At 45.7% G+C, this 23,773-nt stretch overlaps 1 protein-coding gene across 3 annotated transcripts in view; it reads right to left on the bottom strand.

Moving 5' to 3' along the window:
- Positions 1 to 23,773, bottom strand: part of DOCK1 (dedicator of cytokinesis 1) — a 545,325-nt gene that overhangs the window by 52,068 nt on the left and 469,484 nt on the right. For all 3 annotated transcript variants that reach the window (XM_038009711.2, XM_007964409.3, XM_007964410.3), the window contains exons 36-38: positions 20,460 to 20,500; positions 19,203 to 19,293; positions 15,701 to 15,820 (exon numbers count right to left, since the gene is read on the bottom strand). In XM_038009711.2, the coding sequence (XP_037865639.1) occupies positions 15,701 to 15,820; positions 19,203 to 19,293; positions 20,460 to 20,500 (252 nt within the window). The remainder of the gene's footprint in view (positions 1 to 15,700; positions 15,821 to 19,202; positions 19,294 to 20,459; positions 20,501 to 23,773) is intronic.

Here is a 23,773-nt window from a genome sequence, read left to right as displayed (position 1 = left end):
CTGCCAGGATGGATTTGAAAAGAGTCCAGGCTGGCCTTGAACTCGAGGTTCCCATAGGGGAGACAGACTGCCAAGCCCTAAACATGGGTCATCCTTGGCACTGAACCCCCACCTGCCCGCTGGCCTTTGCCTTTTCTTTCTATAGGATGACCCCATTGAAGCCTCACTCACTTCAGAGCCACCTAATAAACTTAAGAACATTGTTTTATTTAAATGCTCCCAAAATACTCCTGTCATAGCCACGACGTAAATAAGCCATCAGCTATTTTCGATGAGAGTAAAAGTTATTCTAGAATCAGAGTGGCATTTTAATACTTTGAATAACAAACTAAAAGTAAGCCCAAAGAAAACAAAGATTTCAGAGCTGGGACCAGTGTCCAGGGAGGGCAGGAGGTGGCCCAAGACGTCCTGCCTACGGTCCCCGCTCTGCTACCTGGTCCCTTTCCAGAGCCCCCATCTGTCTCCCCCATCCTGCTGAAGGTTTACAGTTGCCTGCCGTTCCTGGAATATCTCAGTCTGCTGCTCTAAGTCTTTCATGTGTCCTCTGCTAGAGCCCCAGCTCACATTTTCTAGGAAGGGAGAACTTCCTTACTTTTAATGTTTTTTTAAAGCTCCAGTGACCACTTCCTCTCTAAGCAGATTTCCATTTCAAAGAGAACATTACCTTTCCTTGTAGGTCTCTTACACCAGATTATTATTATTTTTTTTTTTCAGTTTTCTGCAAGTGGATACAAACTCTTTAGCTTCCTAGAATGCCAGGGCTTCTAATTCATTCCTGAGTAAAAGCCTAATCTGTCTTTATCCTAAATGACGGAGGAGATACTTTAGATACGTATCAAAAGTAATTGTTTTTAAAAGAAATACAAGTCTTGAGTAAATATCTTCTCAGACTCACCCTCAGGCTACATGGTGGTCTTTTCTATCAGATTTCCTGTAAATATGTATCTCTCATCCCTCCCCACTACCCCGAGCGTGTTTCAAAGGCCTCTGCATCAAGGAGATTTTCATCTCCTTTTAATTGGATAGGGCTTTAAAGAGAGTGTGGGTAATTCATACTTCCAACGTGAATACCTTGGACAACGTTTCCGTGCCAGAGAGAAGGCAGATTCAGTATGATCTAGGTTTAGATGATCTCAGTGAAAGAAGCGCTTTAGCCTCTGCGATTGAACACCGTGGTTTGGCTCCGTTCTCGGAAGTGCTACAGGTTTATCAGGTTTGCCACAGTCCCAATGAAAAAGCCTCGTATCAGCAGACAACTTTATTTTCTGATGCGAAATCTTTAATCCAATTTATGGCATTCTCGAAATTGCCGGTTGACTTGCAGCACGGAGGACGGTCTCCCCACCCCTGCTTTCCCCCAGATGATATGAGACGTGTTCTTTTGAGATGATAATCTTCTATTTTTCTGAACCTCCTGGTTTCAGGAAGTTCCATTTCTTCAAGTTCCATGAATAGAAACTGGAATAAAAACTTTCTTTTATAATAAAACTCCTTCCTTAGTTCCCAGACAGGAGCAGCTGTAGAGAATGCAGCAGGAATTGATTTCTTACCCATGAGGTGATGTTGATGATTCTGATAGGATGACAACATGGATGTCGCAGGACAAGGGAACAGCAGCAGATGAAAGGAAAGATGCCAGCCGGGACAGCCGTCCCTTTCTAATAATTCAGGCTGGCGATGACTCACCAGGATACTGGTGGGCGACTCTGGTTTCACTTGCTGACTAGCTGTAAGTAACTCACCAGTAGAGATACTTTATAGGATGCTTGCATTTCAGACATCCTTCTAAAATTCATCTGTTCTGTTTTTTTACAGCAGTTATTGGGAAAAGAGTCATACTCAATTACCCTCTGCATTTCCAGAGTCCCACACACGTCTCTGACATCAAAATGGATTAAAATCACTGGTGTGGAAGAATCCAGAGCTCTGGGGGAGGTCCCTCAGCAGCAGCACAGGGGCCAGGGAGGCCCAGGGCTAGCAGGAGGCTGCGTTCAGTCTGTTCTTTGCTCAATGCGTGCTGAGTGACAGCGTCCCTTCCAGGTGTGTGGCTGGCTGCCCTGGTGAGGTGGGCCTGGATGATTCCAAGGACCCAGCTAGTCTTGGTGTTGCCTGCAACTGTGCTGCAAGGAATGGAGACCCTTTTCAAGCATGTCCACTCTCTCCAGGCCCCTCACTTTTTCCTTGAGCCAGGCCTCATCCTTGGTCCTCCTGGAGTGCTCAGCCGGCACCGACTGATCTGGTGCAGGACTGACTTTTTGCGAAGACCTTTCTGAGGCAGACTCAGGCCTGACTCCCTGCCCCAGCAAAGATGGTCTGCAGTTGAAAGCTGACTGATCTTGCAGTAATGATGCCAAAGTCACCCCAAGTGTGCACAAGATGGACCAGACACGGCAATGTCATACTGGAGCCACTGCCCCATCACACGGGAATCTCTGCCTTGTCAAATCAGTCACAGCTGTGTCATACAGGAGTCACTGCCTGTGTCATCCAGGAGCCACTATTTGTGTCATCCAGGAGCCACGACCTATGTCATACAGGAGTCACTGCCCGGGTCATACAGGAGCCACTGCCCGGATCATACAGGAGCCACTGCCCGGGTCATACAGGGACCACTGCCCGGGTCATACAGGAGTCACTGCCCAGATCATACAGGAGCCACTGCCCAGGTCATACAGGGACCACTGCCCGGGTCATACAGGAGCCATTGCCTGGGTCATACAGGAGCCACTGCCCGGGTCATACAGGAGCCACTGCCCGGGTCATACAGGAGCCACTGCCTGGGTCATACAGGAGTTGCTGCCTGGGTCATACAGGGACCACTGCCCGGGTCATACAGGAGCCATTGCCCGGGTCATACAGGAGCCACTGCCCAGGTGATACAGGGACCACTGCCCGGGTCATACAGGAGCCATTGCCCGGGTCATACAGGAGCCACTGCCCAGGTCATACAGGGACCACTGCCCCGGTCATACAGGAGCCACTGCCCCGGTCATACAGGAGCCACTGCCCGGGTCATACAGGAGCCACTGCCTGGGTCATACAGGAGTTGCTGCCCGGGTCATACAGGGACCACTGCCCGGATTATACAGGAGCCACTGCCCAGGTCATACAGGGACCACTGCCCGGGTCATACAGGAGCCACTGCCCGGGTCATACAGGAGTCACTGCCCCGGTCATACAGGGACCACTGCCCGGGTCATACAGGAGCCACTGCCCGGGTCATACAGGGACCACTGCCCGGGTCATACAGGAGCCACTGTCCTAGTCATACAGGACATACTGCCTGGTCACGCAGGAGCCACTACCTGTGTCATGCAGGAGTCACTGCTCAGATCTCATATGATCCACTGCCCATGTGACTTATGCTCATCAACATGGCTTCTTTATTCCACAGCAATTCCTTATTAGTCAAAACAGAAAACTATTCACTCAGCTTGTAATGTGCTAGGTAAAAAATGAAATTTTTTTTTTTTAACAGAGATAGGGTATTTTTTCTTTTGTAGTTTTGCAAAGACTTTTGTCTTTTGTAGTTTTGCAAAGACTACATTTGTAGTTTTGCAAAGAAAGACCTTGAAAAGCCTAAAGCAGGCAGCAAGAGATACAGCTGGTTCTTGCTCGGTGCTTTAATTGGAGAGAGAGAGACACAGAGCTGCTCACTCCTGCCTTCCACGGCAGTTACTGGCCACTGGTGAGGGAGTGGGCTCCAGAGACAACAGGAGGAGAGGAACAGCAAGTGCAGATCACCCTTTACGGAGTGTTGTAGAAAGAGGAGGAGAAATGGGCAGTGGCTGGACAGGGGAGTTGGAACAAGAAAGAACTCTCCTTAAAGATGAGAGCAATAATGGCATGGTTGCAGGTGGGAGGGTGGGAGCCGACAGAACAACACGTGGTTGCTGCAAGGGGAGAGTGCAGATGTGCTGGTGAGATGTCCTGGGATTGGGGGGAATCCAGGGCACAGGGTGGGGAGCCGCCAAGTATCACTGCAGCTGTGACCTGGCCCAGGGCTCTCTATGCACCCAGCATCAGTGCAGGTGTGACCCGGTGCAGGGCTCTCTCTCTATGCACCCAGCATCACTGCAGCTGTGACCTGGCCCAAGACTCTCTACACACCCGGCATCACCGCAGCTGAGCTGACCCAGGACTCTCTATGTATCCAGCATCACAGCAGCTGTGACCTGGCCCAGGGCTCTCTACACACCCAGCATCACTGCAGCTGACCTGACCCAGGACTCTCTATATATCCAGCATCACTGCAGCTGTGACCTGACCCAGGACTCTCTATATATCCAGCATCACTGCAGCTGTGATCTGGCCCAGGGCTCTCTATATATCCAGCATCACTGCAGCTGTGACCTGACCCAGGACTCTCTATATATCCAGCATCACTGCAGCTGTGATCTGGCCCAGGGCTCTCTATATATCCAGCATCACTGCAGCTGTGACCTGACCCAGGACTCTCTATATATCCAGCATCACTGCAGCTGTGACCTGACCCAGGACTCTCTATATATCCAGCATCACTGCAGCTGTGACCTGACCCAGGACTCTCTATATATCCAGCATCACTGCAGCTGTGACCTGACCCAGGACTCTCTATGTATGCAGCATCACTGCAGCTGTGACCCTGCTCCTTTCTCCCTTTCTTGACCCCATCCTTTAAATGCCCTGCACAGGACGGCTCCATGTGCACCCTTGCTGCCTTGCTCAATGCTGAAAGGAGGAAAGGACCCCATCTGCTCTCTGCAGCAAGTGGAGCATTTCCTCCGTACATCTTCCTCCCAGCAAGAACTCTGGGCTTCCAGGCCAGTGGTGGCCCCAGTCACTCCTGGCACATGCTTTTCTGACTCTGACCCTGTTCAAGGGTCTTTGGCACCGCGGAATTAGCTAACTTGAAGTCTCATGATATCACTTCCACCTGCCACTAGCTCTGTGGGGCTCAGGCCTGGCCCAATGCCCCACCCCTCGTCTGGTCTCTGGCCCCCACCTTCCCTCCTCTAAGTCTGCTGCCACCATGTTGCCAGAATTACTCCCTGAAAAGAGGAAAATGATGTCATTAGGTCAGGAGGGTGGAGCCCTCACGAATGAGTGAGGATGAGTGACCTCAAAACAGAGGCCCAGGAGAGTGCCCTCACACCTGCCAGGACATGACGACACAGGGAAGGCAACATTGTGGAGCAGGCAGAGGGCTCTCTCCAGACATCAGATCTGCGAGTGCCTTGATCTAGGAATTCCCAGGTCCAGAACGGTGAGAAATGAATTTGTGGTTTATAAACCACCCGGTCTGTGGCATTTTGTTACAGGAGCACGAAGGGACGAAGGCAGTCCCCTGCATTGCTATCTCCCAGGATGGCTCTACTTCCCTGGAAAAGCGAGATGTTGTCAGTAGCTCTTCCCCTTCTGGTGCTATTCTTACACTCTGGAATTCCCAATCCTTCTAGCCATCATCTGGCAAACTTAATTTCACTCTTCAAGAAGCACTAAATATGACCATCTCTGTGAAGTCTTCTCCAGCTCTCCAAAAGAAGGCATCGCTCCTCACCTGTGAGATAGGGAGAGCCAGCGCCCACCTGTGTGATGGGCGGAAGGTGGGTTTCGTTATTTATCTGCTCATACAACAGCCCTGATGGTAGAATTGCCTCGAGGTGGGCCTGGCTCCATCTGGATATTTCATGGTGCAGGATGGCACTGGGCACACTTTGGGCTTTGAGTGGAAAAGCTTGTTAGTGATCCCACATGAACTAAGGGAGCAGTGTTGTTACTGACTCGAAAATGGACTTTCTCATGCTTTGTCATAAATTACTGTATAGGAGCAAATCATAAAGAACATATGATCTTTCTGAATATTCAGGCCAAATGCTGGCTGAATAGGTTCTGCTAATATCACATTTTCAAAAATTCTAGAAATGCCAACAAGAAACCCATATGAAGGCTCCATCATGTTGACCTGCAATCCCTCTTAATAACAACTGTGTTTCCAAAGAGAAACTTAAAGGATGAGAAAATTTCACCCAAATACTTGGCAAAGAGATGCAAACATTTGACCAAAAATGGAAATTTGCTCCAAACTCCTATTTTTAGTTTACATAATGATGCAAGATGCCTTTTTTTTTTTTTTTTTTTTTTTTTTTTTTAACTTTGGTGCAAGGCAAAGTGTGAACTTTGTCAAGGGAAGGTTATTTTCAGGGAAAACAAAACAGAGCTCCAGCTGAAAATAGTCACGGGGCTTCATATGTCACTTGGGCTATAAATTATGTATCGCATTTATCAACCTGCCAGGCTGTTTCTTGATTTCAGAGGTGGCTGGTGTTGGCTAATACGGATTGCCTCACTCTGACTGCACTTTCCTTAGAGGAGGACTTCTATTTTTGACTCTCAGCCTCCACAGAGAAGCCTGGTAATTTTCAGTGAAGTACTTGGATTAAGGGCTTTATTGAAAATTACTAGGCCTCAACCAAACACAATAAGACAGACAATTCAGAGCATCTTCAGAAGAGAACACTGGTCTGCCATGATAAAACCCAACAGAAGGCTTTTGGGGGACGCTCAGGCGGGCGGTAAGAATGGAACGGAAAAGGAGCAAGGAGTCATTATTAGCTCGGGAAGGAAGAAACGTAAAAGAATGAAAATGGAAACAGATGGAAATGACATTTTGCAGAGAAAAAGATTAAGAAACCAAGAGCTAGGCTGAAAGACATTCAAAACTTTAAAAAACGGTGGAAAAGTAAAAATAGAAGAATGATTCCTTGGGGAAGAAATACAGCAAGATAACAGAACCTCATTCATAAAGCCAGTGTCCAATATAAAACAGCAGCAAATCCATTCTGCCTTGCTGGTTTCTAAGCACAAAGGCAGAGAAAGTTTAATATCACCCGATTCCCATCTCTCCCTGGCTCCCCCTGGTCTCCCGGGGAGCAAAGAGAGACGCCATCGCAGGGGGCCTGGGATGGGGACCCCTGCTCCCTTAACGGCCTGCTCGGCCTTGTCCGGAGGCAAGCTCGTCCTGGATTCTGGAAGCCCCTATTTGCCCTAGGAGGCTGTAGATATTTCAAACAATGAATGAGCTCTAGGATGTATATCCTTTCCACAGAGAAAGTATGTAAATGAAGATTTCCTTAACTGCATACGGAAACGGCCCACGAGGAGACAGGCTGGGCCAGTGGAGCTGTAGCTGGGTCACGGTTTTGCCAGACTGATGTCCCACTCGGGTTCCATTTTATCATCTTGCAAGCCCCAGTGATCACCGGTCTCCAAGCCTAACTGAGGTCTTAAGTCTCCTTACCCCAATACATTTTTAAAACTGGAATTGCATTTTTTCCCCTAAAATGAAATACATGTAAGAGCGAACCAAGGAAATTCTTGTGATATAAACACTCCAAGGGCTGCGGGCACATGCTCAGGACGTGAGCCTGGTGCACGTGGCGCCATCAGCCAGGTCGGTAAGTTCTGTGGATGCTGACTGTCCTCCCTGTATGCTTGTCTGCCCATTCGCTCACTTAATAAACTGCTGTAATCATTCGGACGGAAGATTGTTATTTTTAACATACAAGAATCTAGACAGGAAAATCCAGCCCTGGTCTTGCAAGAATCTGTCTCCGTCTGATCCATAACCATTGCAGTGAACATGGTGCTAAAGTCAAGTTAGTGTTAGCCTTGGGAAAGGAGCACCCTGATAAAACCCGGCTGCGATGTAGCACGTGGCAGAGTGGGGTGGGATCTGCCCCCGGCCCGGCGCTGGGGGCAGGTGGGAGGCATGGCCTTTCGCTCTCCCAGGGGCTCAGTCTGGGTCAGGAAGCAAGATCTGTAACAAACAAAATATGCCCCAAATAAGGAACTTTGTGGAAAGTCTGAGAGACGGCCACCTTCTTGATTGTGTGCTGTTTGCTCAAGTGCTGGCCAGAATGTGCTCATCTTACTAACAAACGACCACCTTGAAAGTCCCGTGCCTGTGTATGTGTGTGGGCAAGGGGTGTCTGGGACCTGGCTGTACTCACTGTTCAATTCTGCTTTGAGCCTAAAACCACTCTTTAAAAAGCTATTTTAAAAAAATGGAGTGGAGCCCAGGCCACGGCACAGATCCCTCAGAGGGAGATCCAGAGGTGGCAGCCACAGCCACTGCCTCTGCTCTTAGGAGCTTATGTCAGCACGGGCTCTGGGGACTCAGGGATGGTTGCTGGAGCAGCTGGGACATCGCCTGGGAGCTTCTCAGAAATGCAGAGCCTTGGGCCCCACCCCAGACCAGCTGAATCAAAATCTGGATTTTTAACAAGATTCCCCAGTGAACTCCAAAAGCCAAGAACGTTTGAGAGCAGTGAAATATGCCCAGAAGGCGGGAAGGCAGCCGTCATGACAGCCGTCACACGAGACAGCAGCAAGAAGCAGCTGGTCCACGCCAGGACAGACCATGGGAAGACGCAAGGGCTTGGGGATCAGAGGGCATGTTCAGAAGAAGGCCAGATGCTGTGGGTGATGAGAGGGTACATCTGGAGGTTCGATTCCTACTCTAAGAAGCCTCATGCCAGGTGAGAGGCCTGGATCATCTGCAGAGGAGATGGGGGAATCCCTGAGGTTTGGGCATCTTTGAGGCAGTTCACGCTGTGATCCAGAGGCCACATTATTAGAAACCCGACTGGTATCTATCTGCAGGAGCAGAAGGGTGGAGACAGGCATGAGGCCTTGGGGAGGAGAGTGGGTAGGCATCTCAGACAGACCGAGGTGAGAGGGACCGAGAACTTACAAGGAGACACAAAGTAAACTGGATCTAGCAGCAGGGCTTCTGCCCAGATGCCCGAGTTATTCAAAAGTGCCCCAGGTAGAACTGGGCCAAGATGGTGCCGATCTTAGAGCCAGTCTGTCAGCGGGAAAGGCTCATATTCCCTGAGGCACGTGGATAGACAGATCCCGAGGAGCAAACGTGACTTATCCTTGCTAAGCCCGGGAAATGAAAAATGAGATTGTAATGGGATTTGTCCAAAGCACAAATGAAAACAACATCACCGAGGGGCAAAATTCTAAATTTTAATAATAAAATACGTATCGGAAAACTCTGTCTTGCTCCAACAAGAAGATGCTGCTTTTTCTTGATTTCTTACACTTCATCTTCGCAGCTAACTCTTTCAACCTCTCTCCTAGTTGCCTCATCTGTATTTCCTTCAGGGCTATGTGAAAGCTCCCAAGTCCCCCTTCTCTCCAGGTTCCCACTGGTAACTGCCGTACTCTTGACAGCTGTCTCACTGCTACGGAAATGACTTTGAATCACAGGACAAAAAACATCGTATCTTGGTGCTTGTGATCACGCTCGATCATGCTTTCTTCTGTGCCATTTCCACATATATTTTATTCTTTCCAGACTTGGGTCCCCATTTTGTAACTCTTTTAGAAATCTTTAGCTTTTTAAATATTCATGTAGTATAAGGAGTAGATACCAACAGGCACGCAGGCAATTCCGGCTGCCTGTGAGGCCTCACAGGACAGCGGGCAGCTTCCGCTTCCCAGCCGAATGTGGGCGGCAGTGCTGGTCTGATGATGTTCTTGGCGCTCAACAAGAGCAAAGTCTTTGACTCAGAGCAGCACCGTCCAACAGGAACCCAAGAGGAGCCAGATCTGTGAATGCTGCATTTCCTAGCTGCTACCTTTTAAAGAGTAAAACTAATTTTGGTACTATCAACTCTACCTAAAATATTACTATTTCAACATGAAATCTATACAGACAAATGAATGAGACACCTGGTGTGGGTATTAGTTTGCCAGGGCTGCCATAACGAGGCACTGACTGGGTACTGGGGGCCTCAAGTCACATTCATTCACTTCCTCGCTGTTCTGGAGGCCAGGATTCTGCCATCAAAGTGTCTGCAGGGCTGGTGTCCTCTGAGTCCTCTCTCCTTGGCTTGTGGACGGCCGCCTTCTTGCTGTATCCTCAACATGGTCTTCCCTCTGGGTGTGTCTGCATCCTAATCCCTCTTCTTATAAGGATACCAGTCAGATTGAATTAGGACCCACCCTAATGACCTCATTTTACCTTAATTACCTCTTTAAAGACCCTACCTCCAAATACAGTCACATTGTGAAACACTGAAATTAGGACTTCAACATAGGAATTTTGCGGGGATGCAACTCAGCCCATAAGAACATTGTTTTTTTGTACTTCGTCTGAGAAACATGGTTCACACGGGCCCAACGGCCGCATGTGGTTCAGGACTCAGTACTGGACAACAGTGAGGGTTAGAGTCCTACCCATTCATTGGGAGCTGGTTTCTCTGGTGCTCAGCTGCTCAGAGGGCTTAAAGAGACATCTAAGACTAATTTATAAAGAAAAGAGGTTTAATCAGCTCACAGTTCCACAGGCTGTACAGGAAGCATGGCAGCATCTGCTTCTGGGGAGGCCCCAGGGAGCTTATACTCATGGCGGAAGGCAACAGGGGCAGGCATCTCACATGGCAGGTGCAGGACTGAGAGAAGGCAGGGAGGTCCCTACATATTTTTTTTTTTTTTTTTTTTTTTTTGAGATGGAGTCTCTGTCACCCAGGCTGGAGTGCAGTGGCTAGATCTTGGTTCACTGCAACCTCCACCTCCCAGGTTCAAGCGATTCTCAAGCCTCAGCCTCCCGAGTAGCTGGGATTACAGACGCCTGCCACCACGCCCGGCTAATTTTTGTATTTTCAGTAGAAACAGGGTTTTGCCATATTGGCCAGACTGGTCTCAAACTCCTGACCTCAGGTGATCCGCCCACCTCAGCCTCCCAAAGTGCTGGGATTACAGGCGTGAGCCACCATGCCCGGCCGGTCTCACACAGTTTTGAACAACCCAGATCTCATGAGAACTCACTCACTCTCACGACACAGCACCAAGAAGGAAATCTACCCTTATGACCCAAACACCTCCCACCAGGCCCCACCTCCAACACTGGAGATTACAATGACTTGGGATTTGGGCAGGGACCCAGATCCAAACCATATCAGGGCCCCACACCAATCAAGGCTCTCCTTCAAGTTTCCTTGGGCTGTGTCACCTGCCAGTTAAGGCCTGTGATGACCTGTGAACCATTTAAGAAGTATTTTTCCCCCAAGATAATTGCAATCTGGGAATGGAGTGTGGAAAGGCATGCCCTGGGCCATTCCAACTTCTGGCTTCTCAACCTTCTGTCATGGCCTTTGTCTTATTCCACTGCATTTAGGAAAGGCAGGAGGATGTTATTTCTCAAATGATGGCACATCCCCAAAGCAGCCAGGGATACTCAGGCCTCAGCCTTGTTTCTTAAACAAAAGTGATTCGAAGTCTGGCACAAAATGTCACACTTTGAGCTTCTACTGTGACCCCCTCCCTCCCGCACTGGCCACCTGGTGGGATTCCCCACATCACAGTCACAGGGGTCAGGAGCCCATTCTCTCAGGCTGCTTCTCCTGCAGGATCCTGCCTACCTAAGCCCCCTCTCTAACAGAAGAAACTCCACGACAGAGAAACGAGGATTGAGGCCCAATACGTTTTATGAGATGCTATTCTCACATTTCTAGTTGTGGGGAAGTCGAGTTATTTGGGAGACTAGTGTGGACATTGTCCTTCTCAGAATACATGCATACTTAGGGGATTTCTAGATGAACTTTTGTTAATCTAGATTGGATTGTGCTCTTGATTGGAACCCGACTCACCTGTCTAACGAGCTGTGTGGTGCACGTGGGTGCCGCTCACACTCACCTGCCCCTAAGGGCACTGCTCCACCCCTTGAAGTCTGGGGTGACCATGTGATCTGCTTCAGCCAATGATGTGAACACTGTCATTTTGGGGCAGAAGCCCCAGGGCAGGGGACTCCTTGCTGTCCTCTCTGGCTGTGTCCCTCTGTGGCGGAACCTCTGCTCACCTGGGTTCCAAGTGAAAAGGAGGACATGGAGCATGTGTGAGAAACACACCTGAGCTGTTTGGAGCCATGGAGATTCGGAGAGGTTCAAACTCCAGCGCAGGCCATCCAGACTGCTACAGAAGATGAATTATTTCCTACTGCTCTTTTTTTCCAGAAAATGTAATACTTGTTGATGTTAAAATGAATTTTTTGCCTTGCAGCTGATCACTCAGATACTTCAAATTTCATTTTATCAAATTCTTTCCAGCACCTGTTCTTCGTCTCGCTTTAGTTTTAGAGGGATAAGGAGGCTTTGTTCCTTTTTAACATTCTCGTGGAAATATTATGGATATTCAGAAGTGGCTTTTCCATTGGTTTTATCAATACAGCTACTATGAAGAAAATCCTCCTGAAACTCATTCTGATTCAAGGCCAGCCAATGATCACTTTGCCATAGCCCTTGTTCTGTCTCCACCAAAACACAGGGACATCTGAGGACAATCCTTGAGTCAGTTTTCCTTTAGCTGCCCATCCCATTTTGTCACTTGAATTTATTTTTTCTAAGGCGGGCTTTCTCAACCTGGACACGACAGGGATTCTGGTCTATTTCTTTCTGGTGTGGGCACCATGTGTGCACTGTTGGAGGGTTAGCAGCACCTTCTCTTCCCCTAGTCAGGAAAACCCATAATACCTCCTGCAGATCTCAGTTGAGAACCACTGTTCTGAACCAAACACATTCATTTTGCCCTTCCATGTGATTTTTTTTGATGAACTATCACAATGTAGAAAAAGGTATTTGGCTACCTTTGCTTAAAAAAAAAAAAAAAAAAAAAAAAAAAAAAAAAAAGGAAAAGAAAAAAGAAAAAAAAAAAAGACTTTGTTTTTTGATTTATCATTTATTGAAGGCCACCCGTCCTGCCATCCATGAGCATTTCTCATATGTCGGGAAGCATGTTAAATGTTGACTTTTCATTCATCTGTTCATTCTTTGCACACACATCCATAATGTAATGAGCACGTGCTGTCTGCCAGGCACTGTTCCGATCATTAGATGCATGGTAGGGAATCGCACCATGCTTCCCCACCTCACAGAGACAGGTGAGGCTCTGTCTTCACAGAGCTCAGAGCCTACTGGGGAACTCATTAAAGAAACACACAAGCAAATCTATCATTGCAAATGATAGTAGGTGCCATAAAGGAGAAAAGAGGATGTTTCCGTGGCTGGAGAAGAGGTGACATTTCAGCTGACACAGGAAGGAGTAAGCCCAGGGCACAGCAGGGAGACGTTCTTTGAGTCCACCATGCACACGTGGTCCTCAACCACAAAGAAACAGGTAGCCCAGAATGCCAATCGTGCCCAGAATGAGAAAGCCTGGCTTAGTAAAAGCTAATTCAAGTGACAAAATGGTACAGGCAGCAAAAGGAAAACTGACTCAAGCAATGTCTTCAAGGCAGCGCAGCAGAAACCCGCCGGGCAGTGGCAGGAAAGGGCTGGTGCATTTCAGGACGCAGAAGAGCCAGTGTGGCTGGAACACAGAGGGCAAGGGAGGGAACGATGGTGGAGAGGTCGCGGGAGCCAATGCTGGTCAGAGGATGTGCTGCCACAAAAAGACCTCAGCAACAGTCATCAACAAATGCACACATGCCTTCAGTCCCACGACCTCTGGCCCTTGGGCCTCCTGGCCACCCCAGGATCCCTGCCTCCTGCCCTGCCCATTCGGTAGCACCGCTCGCCCTTCCCTAGAACACTACGGAGCCAAGAAGCCACTGCAGGGAAGGGTTGGCTGCATTTGCTCCATTTCTTTGCCAGTTTGCTGAGAAACAGGATTCTCCTGGCTAACCTAGTACAATTTTAGTAATTGGCCCTAATCCTCAAAGCTTCTCATTCCGGAGAACAAAAATATATCCTGTTCTACTACAGCAGCAGCCCCCAACCTTTTTGGCACCAGGGACTGATTTCAGGGAGGAAAATTTTTCCATGGACCAGGCTAGGGGATGGTTTCAGGATGATTCAAGGGCATTACATTCATCGTGCATTTCATTTCTATTACTATTACATTGTAATACATAACGAAATAATTACACAACTCACCATAACGTAGAATCAGTGGGAGCCTGAGGTGGTTTTCCTGCAACTAGATGATCCCATCAGGGGAAGATGGGAGACAGTGACAGATCATCAGGCATTAGATTCTCATAAAGAGGGTGGCACCTGGATCCCTGACATGCACAGTTCACAACAGGGATCACGCTCCTGTGAGAATCTAATGGTGCTGCCGATCTGGCAGGAGGTGGAGCTCAGGTGGCAATGCGGGCGATGGGGAACGGCTATAAAAACAGATGAAGCTTTGCTCGCTCATCCGCCGCTCACCTGCTGCTGTGCAGCCTGGCTCCTAAGAGGCCACGAACGGCACCGGGGCCGAGGACCTGGGGTTTGAGGACCCCTGAACTACAGGACTGGGTGTAATTCACAGAACATTTCTGATCCTTATTTCCAAGCAGCCTTTGGGAGCCCACATGCCATTCTGAAAACTTCAGACTTTCTCCCTGTGTCAAGAATGACAGGGACAAATAAAGGACGCAGCAATGCTTACTCCGAATGTGAGCAGAATCCCAAGCTTGGGACCACGGGGACTGTGTTAAGTCATTGTTTTCTATGGGGTTTGGTTTACGTCAACAGCCACAAAAAGGGGCAGCCATCATCCCTCCCAGGCGTCACTGTAACTGTGGGTAGGACTGTGTCCCCAGAAATATCTGAAGTCCTAACCCCTGGTATTTCTGATTCTGACCTTATTTGGAAACAGGGTATTTGGATGTAATCAAGGGAAGATGAGGACCTGCTGGAGGAGAGTGGGCCCTCATCTAACTGCTGGTACCTCCTAAGGAGAAGGAGATTGAGACAGAAACTCGTATGAGAAGAAGGCCTGTGATGATGAAGGCAGAACTTGCAGCGATGTAGTTACAGCTGACCAGTGCCAGGGACCACCAGCAACACATGCAAAGGGATAAGGCATGGGGCAGATTCTCCCCTGCAGTCTTCAGAGGGGGTGGCCATGCCAACACTGTGACATCAGGCTTGCAGCTCCCAGCACTAAGCTATGAGAATACATTCTCATTGTTGAAAGCCACCCAGTTTGTGCTACAGCAGCCCTAGGATGTGAGCGTCGGTACCTTCATAAAGTGTGCCAGTCACTTTTCTCAAAGGAAAAAAAAATAAAACATGTTCTGAAATGAGTTAGGAATCTTGATGAAACCAAAGAAGGAGTTCCAATGTCACTTCGGTGGCAGGTTTCAAAAACTTCTGAAACTGAAACAGCCTTTTTTTTTTTTTTTTTTAATAGTTACTGTATATCTGAATCACAAGAACTACAGTGATCAAATACAATACTGGCTGATTAAAATGACGGCAGGTTTCCTTTTAGTGGAAGTCAAGTGGAATCTATAATTTTGTTTAAGCCAATTAAACTAGAAGCCACCAGGATGGAGCAATATCCATCCTACCATGGGATTAATTCTTCCGTGACAACAGAAAAATGCAAGATGTCAAAGGAATACATTAGCTCTGTGGGCATGGAAACACCTCCGAATCAGTGTTCCAGACTTAGTTCCCTCTGGTAAGGGTTATAAAAATACTTGGTGCTTTTTTAGAGCATCTATAAAAGGGCTATTGATTTTTTTTTTTTTTTTTTTTTTAAGATTTCTACTTTTAAGTGCAAGCTGAAGGAACATGCATAAAACATTTCAATATACAATTTGTAACAAATTTCTGGTTCTGCAAACATCACATGCTAAAAAAACGTGTTTACAACGTTGCAGGTAGGTGCAAGGAAAGAGGAAAATAAGAAAAATTGCTTTTTGTTTACTTTTTACCTTGCCTTTGTCGAAGTAGTGGATGATTTCCTGGTAGAGCTGCTCCTTCAGCTGTCCCTGCGTGGTGGCCTGGTACCCGTCCCGCTGGGTGAGGTGGGCCACACACACATCCTCCGACCACTAAGGGAGAAGCAGAGCATGAGCGGCCCCGAGGCAGACACACCCAAGGACATCAGAATGGTGTGAGCTTCGCATCAGACACGTGTGGGGGCCGTGGTTCTGGAGACACGCGTGGCTGCTGTCAACAGGCTGGGGATTGCCAGGGCAGAGCCTCTGTCTGGACACACCGACAGGCATAAAAGACGTGGGGGAGGCAGAGCTGCAGTGGGGTTCACACAAAAGAAAAACCCAGCAGGTTCTGGAAAGCACAGAACTGGCAGCTTGCAAATGCCACCTCCTAATATCCCGGGACAAATCAGGAACCAGGTGATCCAGGGCCATCCCAAGGGTGGCACCCCAGGGCTCTGGTCTCAGTGTTGTGTGGGTTGGCATTTTAATCAACAGCAAAGACAGTATATGGAAAGGGACCGGAAAGGCTGTCAAGCTCCTTAAGGATGGGGAGGTGTCTGCACCATCAGCCATAGGCATGGTGCTGGGCACAGAGTCAGGGCTTGGCCAGTATTCCTGGAAGCACTGGTGCAGTCAGCGTGTGAGCTGAAGATGCACGAGGAGACACGCCAGAGGGAAGGCAAGGCCACTTGACAGATACAACGTGTCAGCTCCTGAACTTGGGCTCAACACATCAGTGGCATTAAGTATAGGGTTCAATAAAATTCAGCAGCTATTTGATGAGGACCTGCTGTGTGCCTCGAGCTGGGTCAAAGAGGAGGTGGAAGACGCCTGACCCCCAGGATAGTGCAATTCTACATTAGAGCATAATGACACAGGACAACACTGTGTGAGCTAGGATCGGGCCACTGTACTCTAGCCTGGACAACAGATCAAGACCCTTCTCCAAGAAGAAGAAAAACAGAACAAGAAAAAGAACACTGCAAAAAAAGACTCCATGAGCACCCAAGGGCAGGAGGCATGTGCTCCCACTGGGCAGCCTGGAGGCTCACAGGAGGACAGGGTGAGCATGCGCTTGCTTACTGCTGGTCCCAGGAGAGGGAGCTTGACCCTGTTTTCAGCCAGGCCACGGAGGGTGCTGCAAATAAGGCACTAAGTGGGAAGCTGGGGTCTGGGCAATGGGGCAAGGCTCCGGCAGCTGCTTACTGTCTTAGCACATGCCCCTCCCCACTTTCCTGAAACCACGGGCCAGGGGGGCACCTCCTGCTAGACATCAGGTCTCCCAGGCACTGGGCACGGGCCCTGAATGGCTCCCCCTTTCCAGGAAGGTCAGGCAGGAGTGAGAAGCCTTTAAGTAGTCTGCAAAGTTTTTCACCTTAAAATTAAACTTGCATATCTCCATCACAATTGGACAAACTCTGTAACTTTGAAGTTTGCACAACATAATTGGTCTACTTTTATTGGAGGATGGAGAATAAAAGTAAAGCTAGATTCTGAAATGTAACCACAATAAAATAAATTAAGAACAAGCAAGTTCAGAATCCAAATGACTTCTTGGCATTTTAAAATCAGTTTTGCAAAAGAAAACATTGACTAGGGAAGGCAAAATCCTCTCTACCTTCCACTTCCACATGGAGATGTAATAATTTGATTGCTAGGTGAAAAACTAAAGCTTTTATCGCTCTTGGTTTTGACGAAAGATATGCCTAACCAAAAAAGATTCTGTCTGAGGATTTTCAGTTAACAAACAATAATATATCTGTCATACTGAAGAATTTTCACAATGACACAAATCATGTCCTTTGGTGAGTTGATTAAATAGCATGAATTCACATTTACAGTAATATCAAAACACACTTAGAAAAGATTGCAAAATGTAATGGGGCAAAAGATATGGAGAGAGATTATGTAGAATTCACCATTAAACTGGAAAATTCAGAAGCCCAGGGGAAATGATAACGCAATTGGGCCTATGGATTTGAGCTGTGAAACAAACCATTATGCACTTTGTGACAAACCCATCTGTACTCAGTAAATCCAATGATTAAACAAATGATGCTTTTATGCACATATATATGTTTTACATTCACACACGCATATAAAAGTTTACATTCTGTGAGAGACGGCGTAAGGGTTGAGTGAGCAGTTTGTCAACCCCATTTTAATTTCCCTGGGGTAAAAGAAATATCTTCACATTTGCAAAAACACCTTGTTACTGAAACTTAAGTTTCGAATAAATGAAGGCCGTCAGAATTCAGAGTGTGAGAGCTGGTATCAGATGTACCAACTGAAATCTCCATCCTCATAAATTATGCTCCTTGGGAGAGCCTTACGTGGCACGGGGCCAAATGGGTCCTCAGCCAGCCTCAGGAGGACAACTGATGAGGCCTCCAGACTGAGCTGGGCTCTGTGTGTTTATTTGTAACAGACACTGCTGTTTCCAGGCAGAGGCCAACTTCCACTCCCAAATGTCTCTAGGGCAGCCTGTGTATATCTGTGTCACAGAAGCTAGCAGAAATTTCAGGATCGGGCCAAAGATGGAAAGAGTCTTACCAGAGTTTTACTTCATAACACAATATCTTCCTTAACTCCTATTACCTAATTGACACTACTTAATACCCATTTAATGTAATTTTCTCTGGTTCTCATTCATTACATTTTTGGTTTTTGGGAGGCTGGCCTAGATTTGGAAACATGACTCCTTGAATGAGCAGTCTTTGTGGAATGCCACCAAACTAAATTCTAATTCTTGTAACTGTTCTTGTTCATCCAGTTCATAATTTTTCAAATTTTTATAAGGATGTCATGAGCAAGATCATCTAATAACTTGCTGAAGTTGTGAAATATAAAACTAGAGGCTGTACAGCAATTTATCCATCCATCCATCCATCCATCCATCCATCCATCCATCCATCCATCACTGTAAACAAAGGAAGTCAATGTCTGAAGCTATCTGAGTAATAAAAGAACCACTAAGAGTTGACAGTTGTCATGCCAGACCTGTGCTAAGAGCAACACTCTTTAGAAGAATCAGGCAGAGAGCGCTAGCAGGAGGTCTCAACGTGAACTGATAGAGTGAAAAGTCATGATCTGGTCCCTAACTCTTTACTAAGACAATTAGGGGTGTGTCTCACCCTATCTCTTAGTTGTTCTACCAGGAAAATTCCTTCTTGATATTGTTCTTCACCGTCCTGGAGTCCTCTAGTCCTGAACAAGGAATTGTAGAATCTCTAACCTGCTGTCAGCTCACAGCCAAGGATGGGAGTTTACAATGCTTAGTGATCACCTGCTATGACATATAATTAAATCTGCATTCAGTAGGGACAAATCTCTAACCAAAGTACTTCCTAAATTTTTTTGTTCATATCCTTGCATTTATTTAGTCAATTTCATAAAACCTTATGTTATACTTACTAAAATTTGCCATGGAAAAATGAAATTCTCAATACTCTTAGAATGTATAACAATGGAATCATCATGTAATTGACATTACCTTAAGAAGCTTTGCATGAAGAAGCAAGGTGTAAGCTGCTTCGGTGTAGTTATCACACTCCTTGTGCAGGTCACAGAGCTTGTACAAATACCTGAGACAAAAAAACAGAGGTATGTTCTTAAAATGTCACTAAATAATTTGTGTTGAGGATTGCAAGAGCTAAATTATATATTCAACAGTAAATCACAGCTATACTTTCTTTTTACAATGTTCATAATTCATAATGCCTTAAAAACTTTTGGTTTCAGAAAGCACTAAGAAAAACTCAGGAAAAAGATAAAGATGATACACAAAGGTAGAATTTTCCTTTAAATTTCTCATTCCTTTTCATTTTCCCTTAAACATTTTTAATGAGACACCCAATGCTTGATTGTGATTTCCTACATTTCTACTGAGTCCAAATGCACAACGAAATCTGTAAAACTACAAATCCATCAGAATAAAGAGCTCCAATGATTACAGTCAACATGACCAAAAGAATTTCTTTGCCATAAAGAAATACAGGTAACTGAGTTATTAAATTCATATAGTATGTTTTTAAAAAGGAGAAATAAAAAAACCTAGAAATAGAAAATTAGACAACCACACTCAGTGTAATAAACACATCACTAAAAACTCATGCTGCGTAGGTTACATCCTTCTCCTAGTTCTCCAGAGTGGTAATCTTCCTAATTATTTGACACCAGACTTTAGAAGTAACCGAGAGAGGGGCTCCATCACAGTCCCTCACTTCAGGGAGCAAAGTGAGTAGGGAAGCAAAATCCAGCAGGCAATGCAAAACATTTCTTCATGGAAGAAAGATGTAAAAAACATGGGACTAGGGCATCCGTTAACTAACAGCAGACTGAAAAATTATAACTCACCTATGTCTGGTAAAGTTATAACTGGATTTCTCACTGGATCATATAACTTACTGTGAAACATTAAAATGTATGTGCTTATCTTTTTGCAAAAGGGCCACAAGAGTTGGTCAACAGGGACAAAACACTGTGAAACAATTATTAGTAGTTTTGCTTCTGAGTTGACTAAAGGTGACCACCAAGAACTCAGCACCAGTCTGGACAACACGAGGGCTGCACGAGGGCTACGCAAGGGCTGAGAATGTGTCTGGGAGCTCCACCAAACTCTACCTTATACGTTTCACAATTTTCTACAAAATAAACCTCTGTGGCTATAACACATTTCTCAGCATTGGTAAGCATACAACATATATTATTATTTATAATTAACATGCAAACAAGTGTGATGCATACATACCTTATGTACATTTCTTCTCTTTCAATTTCTTTGTAGAAATTCTGAAAAACCATAATACTGTCTTTAAGAAATCTGTTCCACAAAAGGTGTCACATGCACATTAAAAATTCAAGATACTTCATCTTCTGTCAAACACGGCCAAATGGACCCAGCTCTTCGGATCAGAACCATAAATTCACATAAATTGCAAAACCATCTTACACGGTTCTTCACTTTTATTTTTGGCTAGTCAAACACAATTCCATTTCTACACTGAACACTATAACGACTAAAATCAACTCCTATCACTTGAAAGTCACTTGTCTTTAGTTAAAACAAAGTATTACCCAAAAAGACATGAAGATGTGACATCTTAGCCATAGTAATCTTATGAGAACAAACGAATACATAAATAAATATCCCAAATTTGGGAATAAGCAAATAAGCATCATCAACATGATTTAAAGCTTTCTGGGCACAGCCTCAGCAAAAAAGACAATATGATAATATAGACCTGAGGTATGAATACACTAGCTAATATATTAAAGACATATATTAAAAGGTAAAGTAAATTTAATTAACACCGAATAAATAATTCACTTCCCCCAGCTGCACTTGCCACGCCTGGAGTGCTCAACAGCCTCATGGGGCTAGTGTTACTGTATCAAACAGTATAGACACAAGACCATTCCATTATCCCAGAACTTTCTGGTAGATAGCACTGTTCCAGGCAGACAAACCTTCCAAACAACGGTTAAAAAAAAAAAAGGGCTGCCTCTGAAAAAGATCCCTGTGTATACACACTGATGGAGAAAGCTTAGTTAGTAGATTAAAACCAATGGATTATTTCTACATCTTTACTGGAAAATATCATCTGGTTGAGCAATAATATTTCTATCAAAATTATATTTCTTAAGGTGAACATCTCCATAAACACTTTAAAACCTTTTTCACACAGGAGCCACCAGAAGGGCACAGAAGTCACCTAACAAGGCCTAAGGTAAGGAAACATCACAGTCACTTTCAATGTGCAATTTAGCACCTAAAAATGATGTTAGTTCTCTAGAATTGGAGCCTGAAGTAACTAGTGAATGTCGCCATTACAGAGACATACAATTATCCAAGAAAATGGCATAGGCTCTTTAATTTCATGAGCAAAACCCAGCATTGCTTCTACAATTGATGTCTCTGAAAAGAAATGATAACTAAGTCTAGAAAATAAGCGGGGGCACATTTAGAAAAATGCACCAAGATTTTCAAGTTTCGTTGCCTCTGACATTTTAATGTCCTCCAGTTCATATGACACGGCTCAGTAATGAGGATATTTTCAGCAGACAACTCAGCGTCGCAACAAAGAGAATCTGCATCAAAGGCAGAGGATAAGTCCTTCATTTCCAACTCAAACTCGCCAGTATTTACAAGCCAGGGTTTCACACCAGCCCCTTCTCTACTTGTATTTTTAATCCTTTCTAAGGTTTTGATCATTTTTCTTTACAATTTCACAACGGGAATATCATGCGACCTTCATTCCTCTCTCGGAGATACGAAATGTCTTCTATTTTCTGCCTGTGCTGAGTCCTGTTCCCTTCCTAAGACTTCAAAACCTCTCCACAACCGAAGTACACTCATCTCCAATCCCAATTTCTATATAAAACCTTTGTGTTTCTTACGTAAAGGTCCACGCGGTGCTCCCACTCCTCCTGGGCTCCGCGGGCAGCCTTGTCTCTCAAGTCCCCCCACACCAGCACTGACTGACGTCTGTGCCAAGCTTGTAGTTCAACTCCCAGAGGAACCCCATTGGGACCGGCCCCCCAACTCAAATCCACCGCTAGGCATTGATCTTTCAGAACGCAGACATCAGAATTATATTTCCATTTTGGACTAAAACAGATACCAAGATTTTAAAAATACCGGACCCCACTCTGTATTTAATTAGCCTTGTCACAGGGCCATGAAGAGAAGTAACTGGCATCTGCAAAGTAATGACAAGTCTACCAGTCTCAGAGATGGGATGTGTGGATGACTGCACAGAAGAACTAAGTGACACTCAGCAACATTAGTGACCAATAATTAAAGATGCTCGATTATGAGGTGTCAGTGAAATCCTAGTTAAAGAATTACAAATATACATCCAAGATCCAATATACATGCAGACATCCTTGCAGGGGATGTCTTGTGGACTTAGGTGGCCAAGGAGCGTGACTGCTCGCATCTCTTGCTTTTTCATTTTCATTTTTCTTCTTTTGTTGTTGAGACAGAGTCTACCTCTGCTGCCCATGCTGAAGTGCAGTGGTGTGATCTAGGCTTGCCACAACCTCTGCCTCCCGGGTTCAAGCTATTCTCTTGCCTCAGCCTCCCGAGTAGCTGGGATTACAGACACCCAACACCACACCCAGCTAATTTTTGTATTTTTAGTAGAGACAGGGGTTTTACCATGTTGGCCAGGCTGGTCTCAAACTCCTGACTTCAAGTGATCCTCCCTCCTCGGCCTCACAAAGTACAATAGGTGTGAGCCACTGTACTTGATCCCATTTTTGTTTTTTTAAGGGCAAAAAAAATAGGACGTGAAGGAGCTCACACAGCTTACAATGTTCCACTAACTGTGTTTTGGTAAGAAACCACAAAGCTGGTTCTAAAGAAAACTTGGCAACAGACTTAAAGAGCATCAGTAAATTCTATATTCATTTTATTTTTAATTTTTTAACTTTAGGCTTCATTTTTTCTTAGTGACTAAAAGAGTATATTTTATACATCTCCAATATCTATACATCTATATTCATTTAGAGATGGTTATACATACCCATCCCTATTAAACTCTGCTGCTGTAATAAAAGTACCAGGAGGAAAGGGAAAACCTGACCAGGAAATGGAGCTGGGCGGTGAGTATTTATGGTTAGGACACCTAGCTACCTATCTTTAAAACTCTGGTTTCTCGTTTCTCTTTATTCCACAGATTTATTTTCTAAATGAAAAAACGGTGACCGTTGGGATCCATTTTACCATCCCCAGGAAATGGTTAAGAACATAACAGTTTACTTTTCACTAAATGACTGAGGACATTCCCATTTGAAGAAAGTTAATAATGTCAGATAATCTTGAGAACCCTGGGTGTATTTCTTAGTTAAAACTGAGCAAGTGCCGACCACAGGAACAGTACGTGGGCACTGAGGCAGGCTCTGAATGAAAGAGGAACACAAGTTCACATTAGAAAGTGTGATTATAGGTTTTAATACAAGAGTTTTTTTTCCTGACCCTAGATTCAGGTGATAAGAGCCCATATTCAGAGCACACCACCACTTCTCTACTGTTCCATGTCCTGGTGAACCTAAGAGATC

Source organism: Chlorocebus sabaeus, chromosome 9 (assembly GCF_047675955.1).
Source record: "Chlorocebus sabaeus isolate Y175 chromosome 9, mChlSab1.0.hap1, whole genome shotgun sequence".
Classification (NCBI taxonomy): Eukaryota; Metazoa; Chordata; class Mammalia; order Primates; family Cercopithecidae; genus Chlorocebus; species Chlorocebus sabaeus.
Note: the sequence above shows the minus strand (reverse complement) of the source record. Positions and strands in the feature narration are given on the sequence as shown.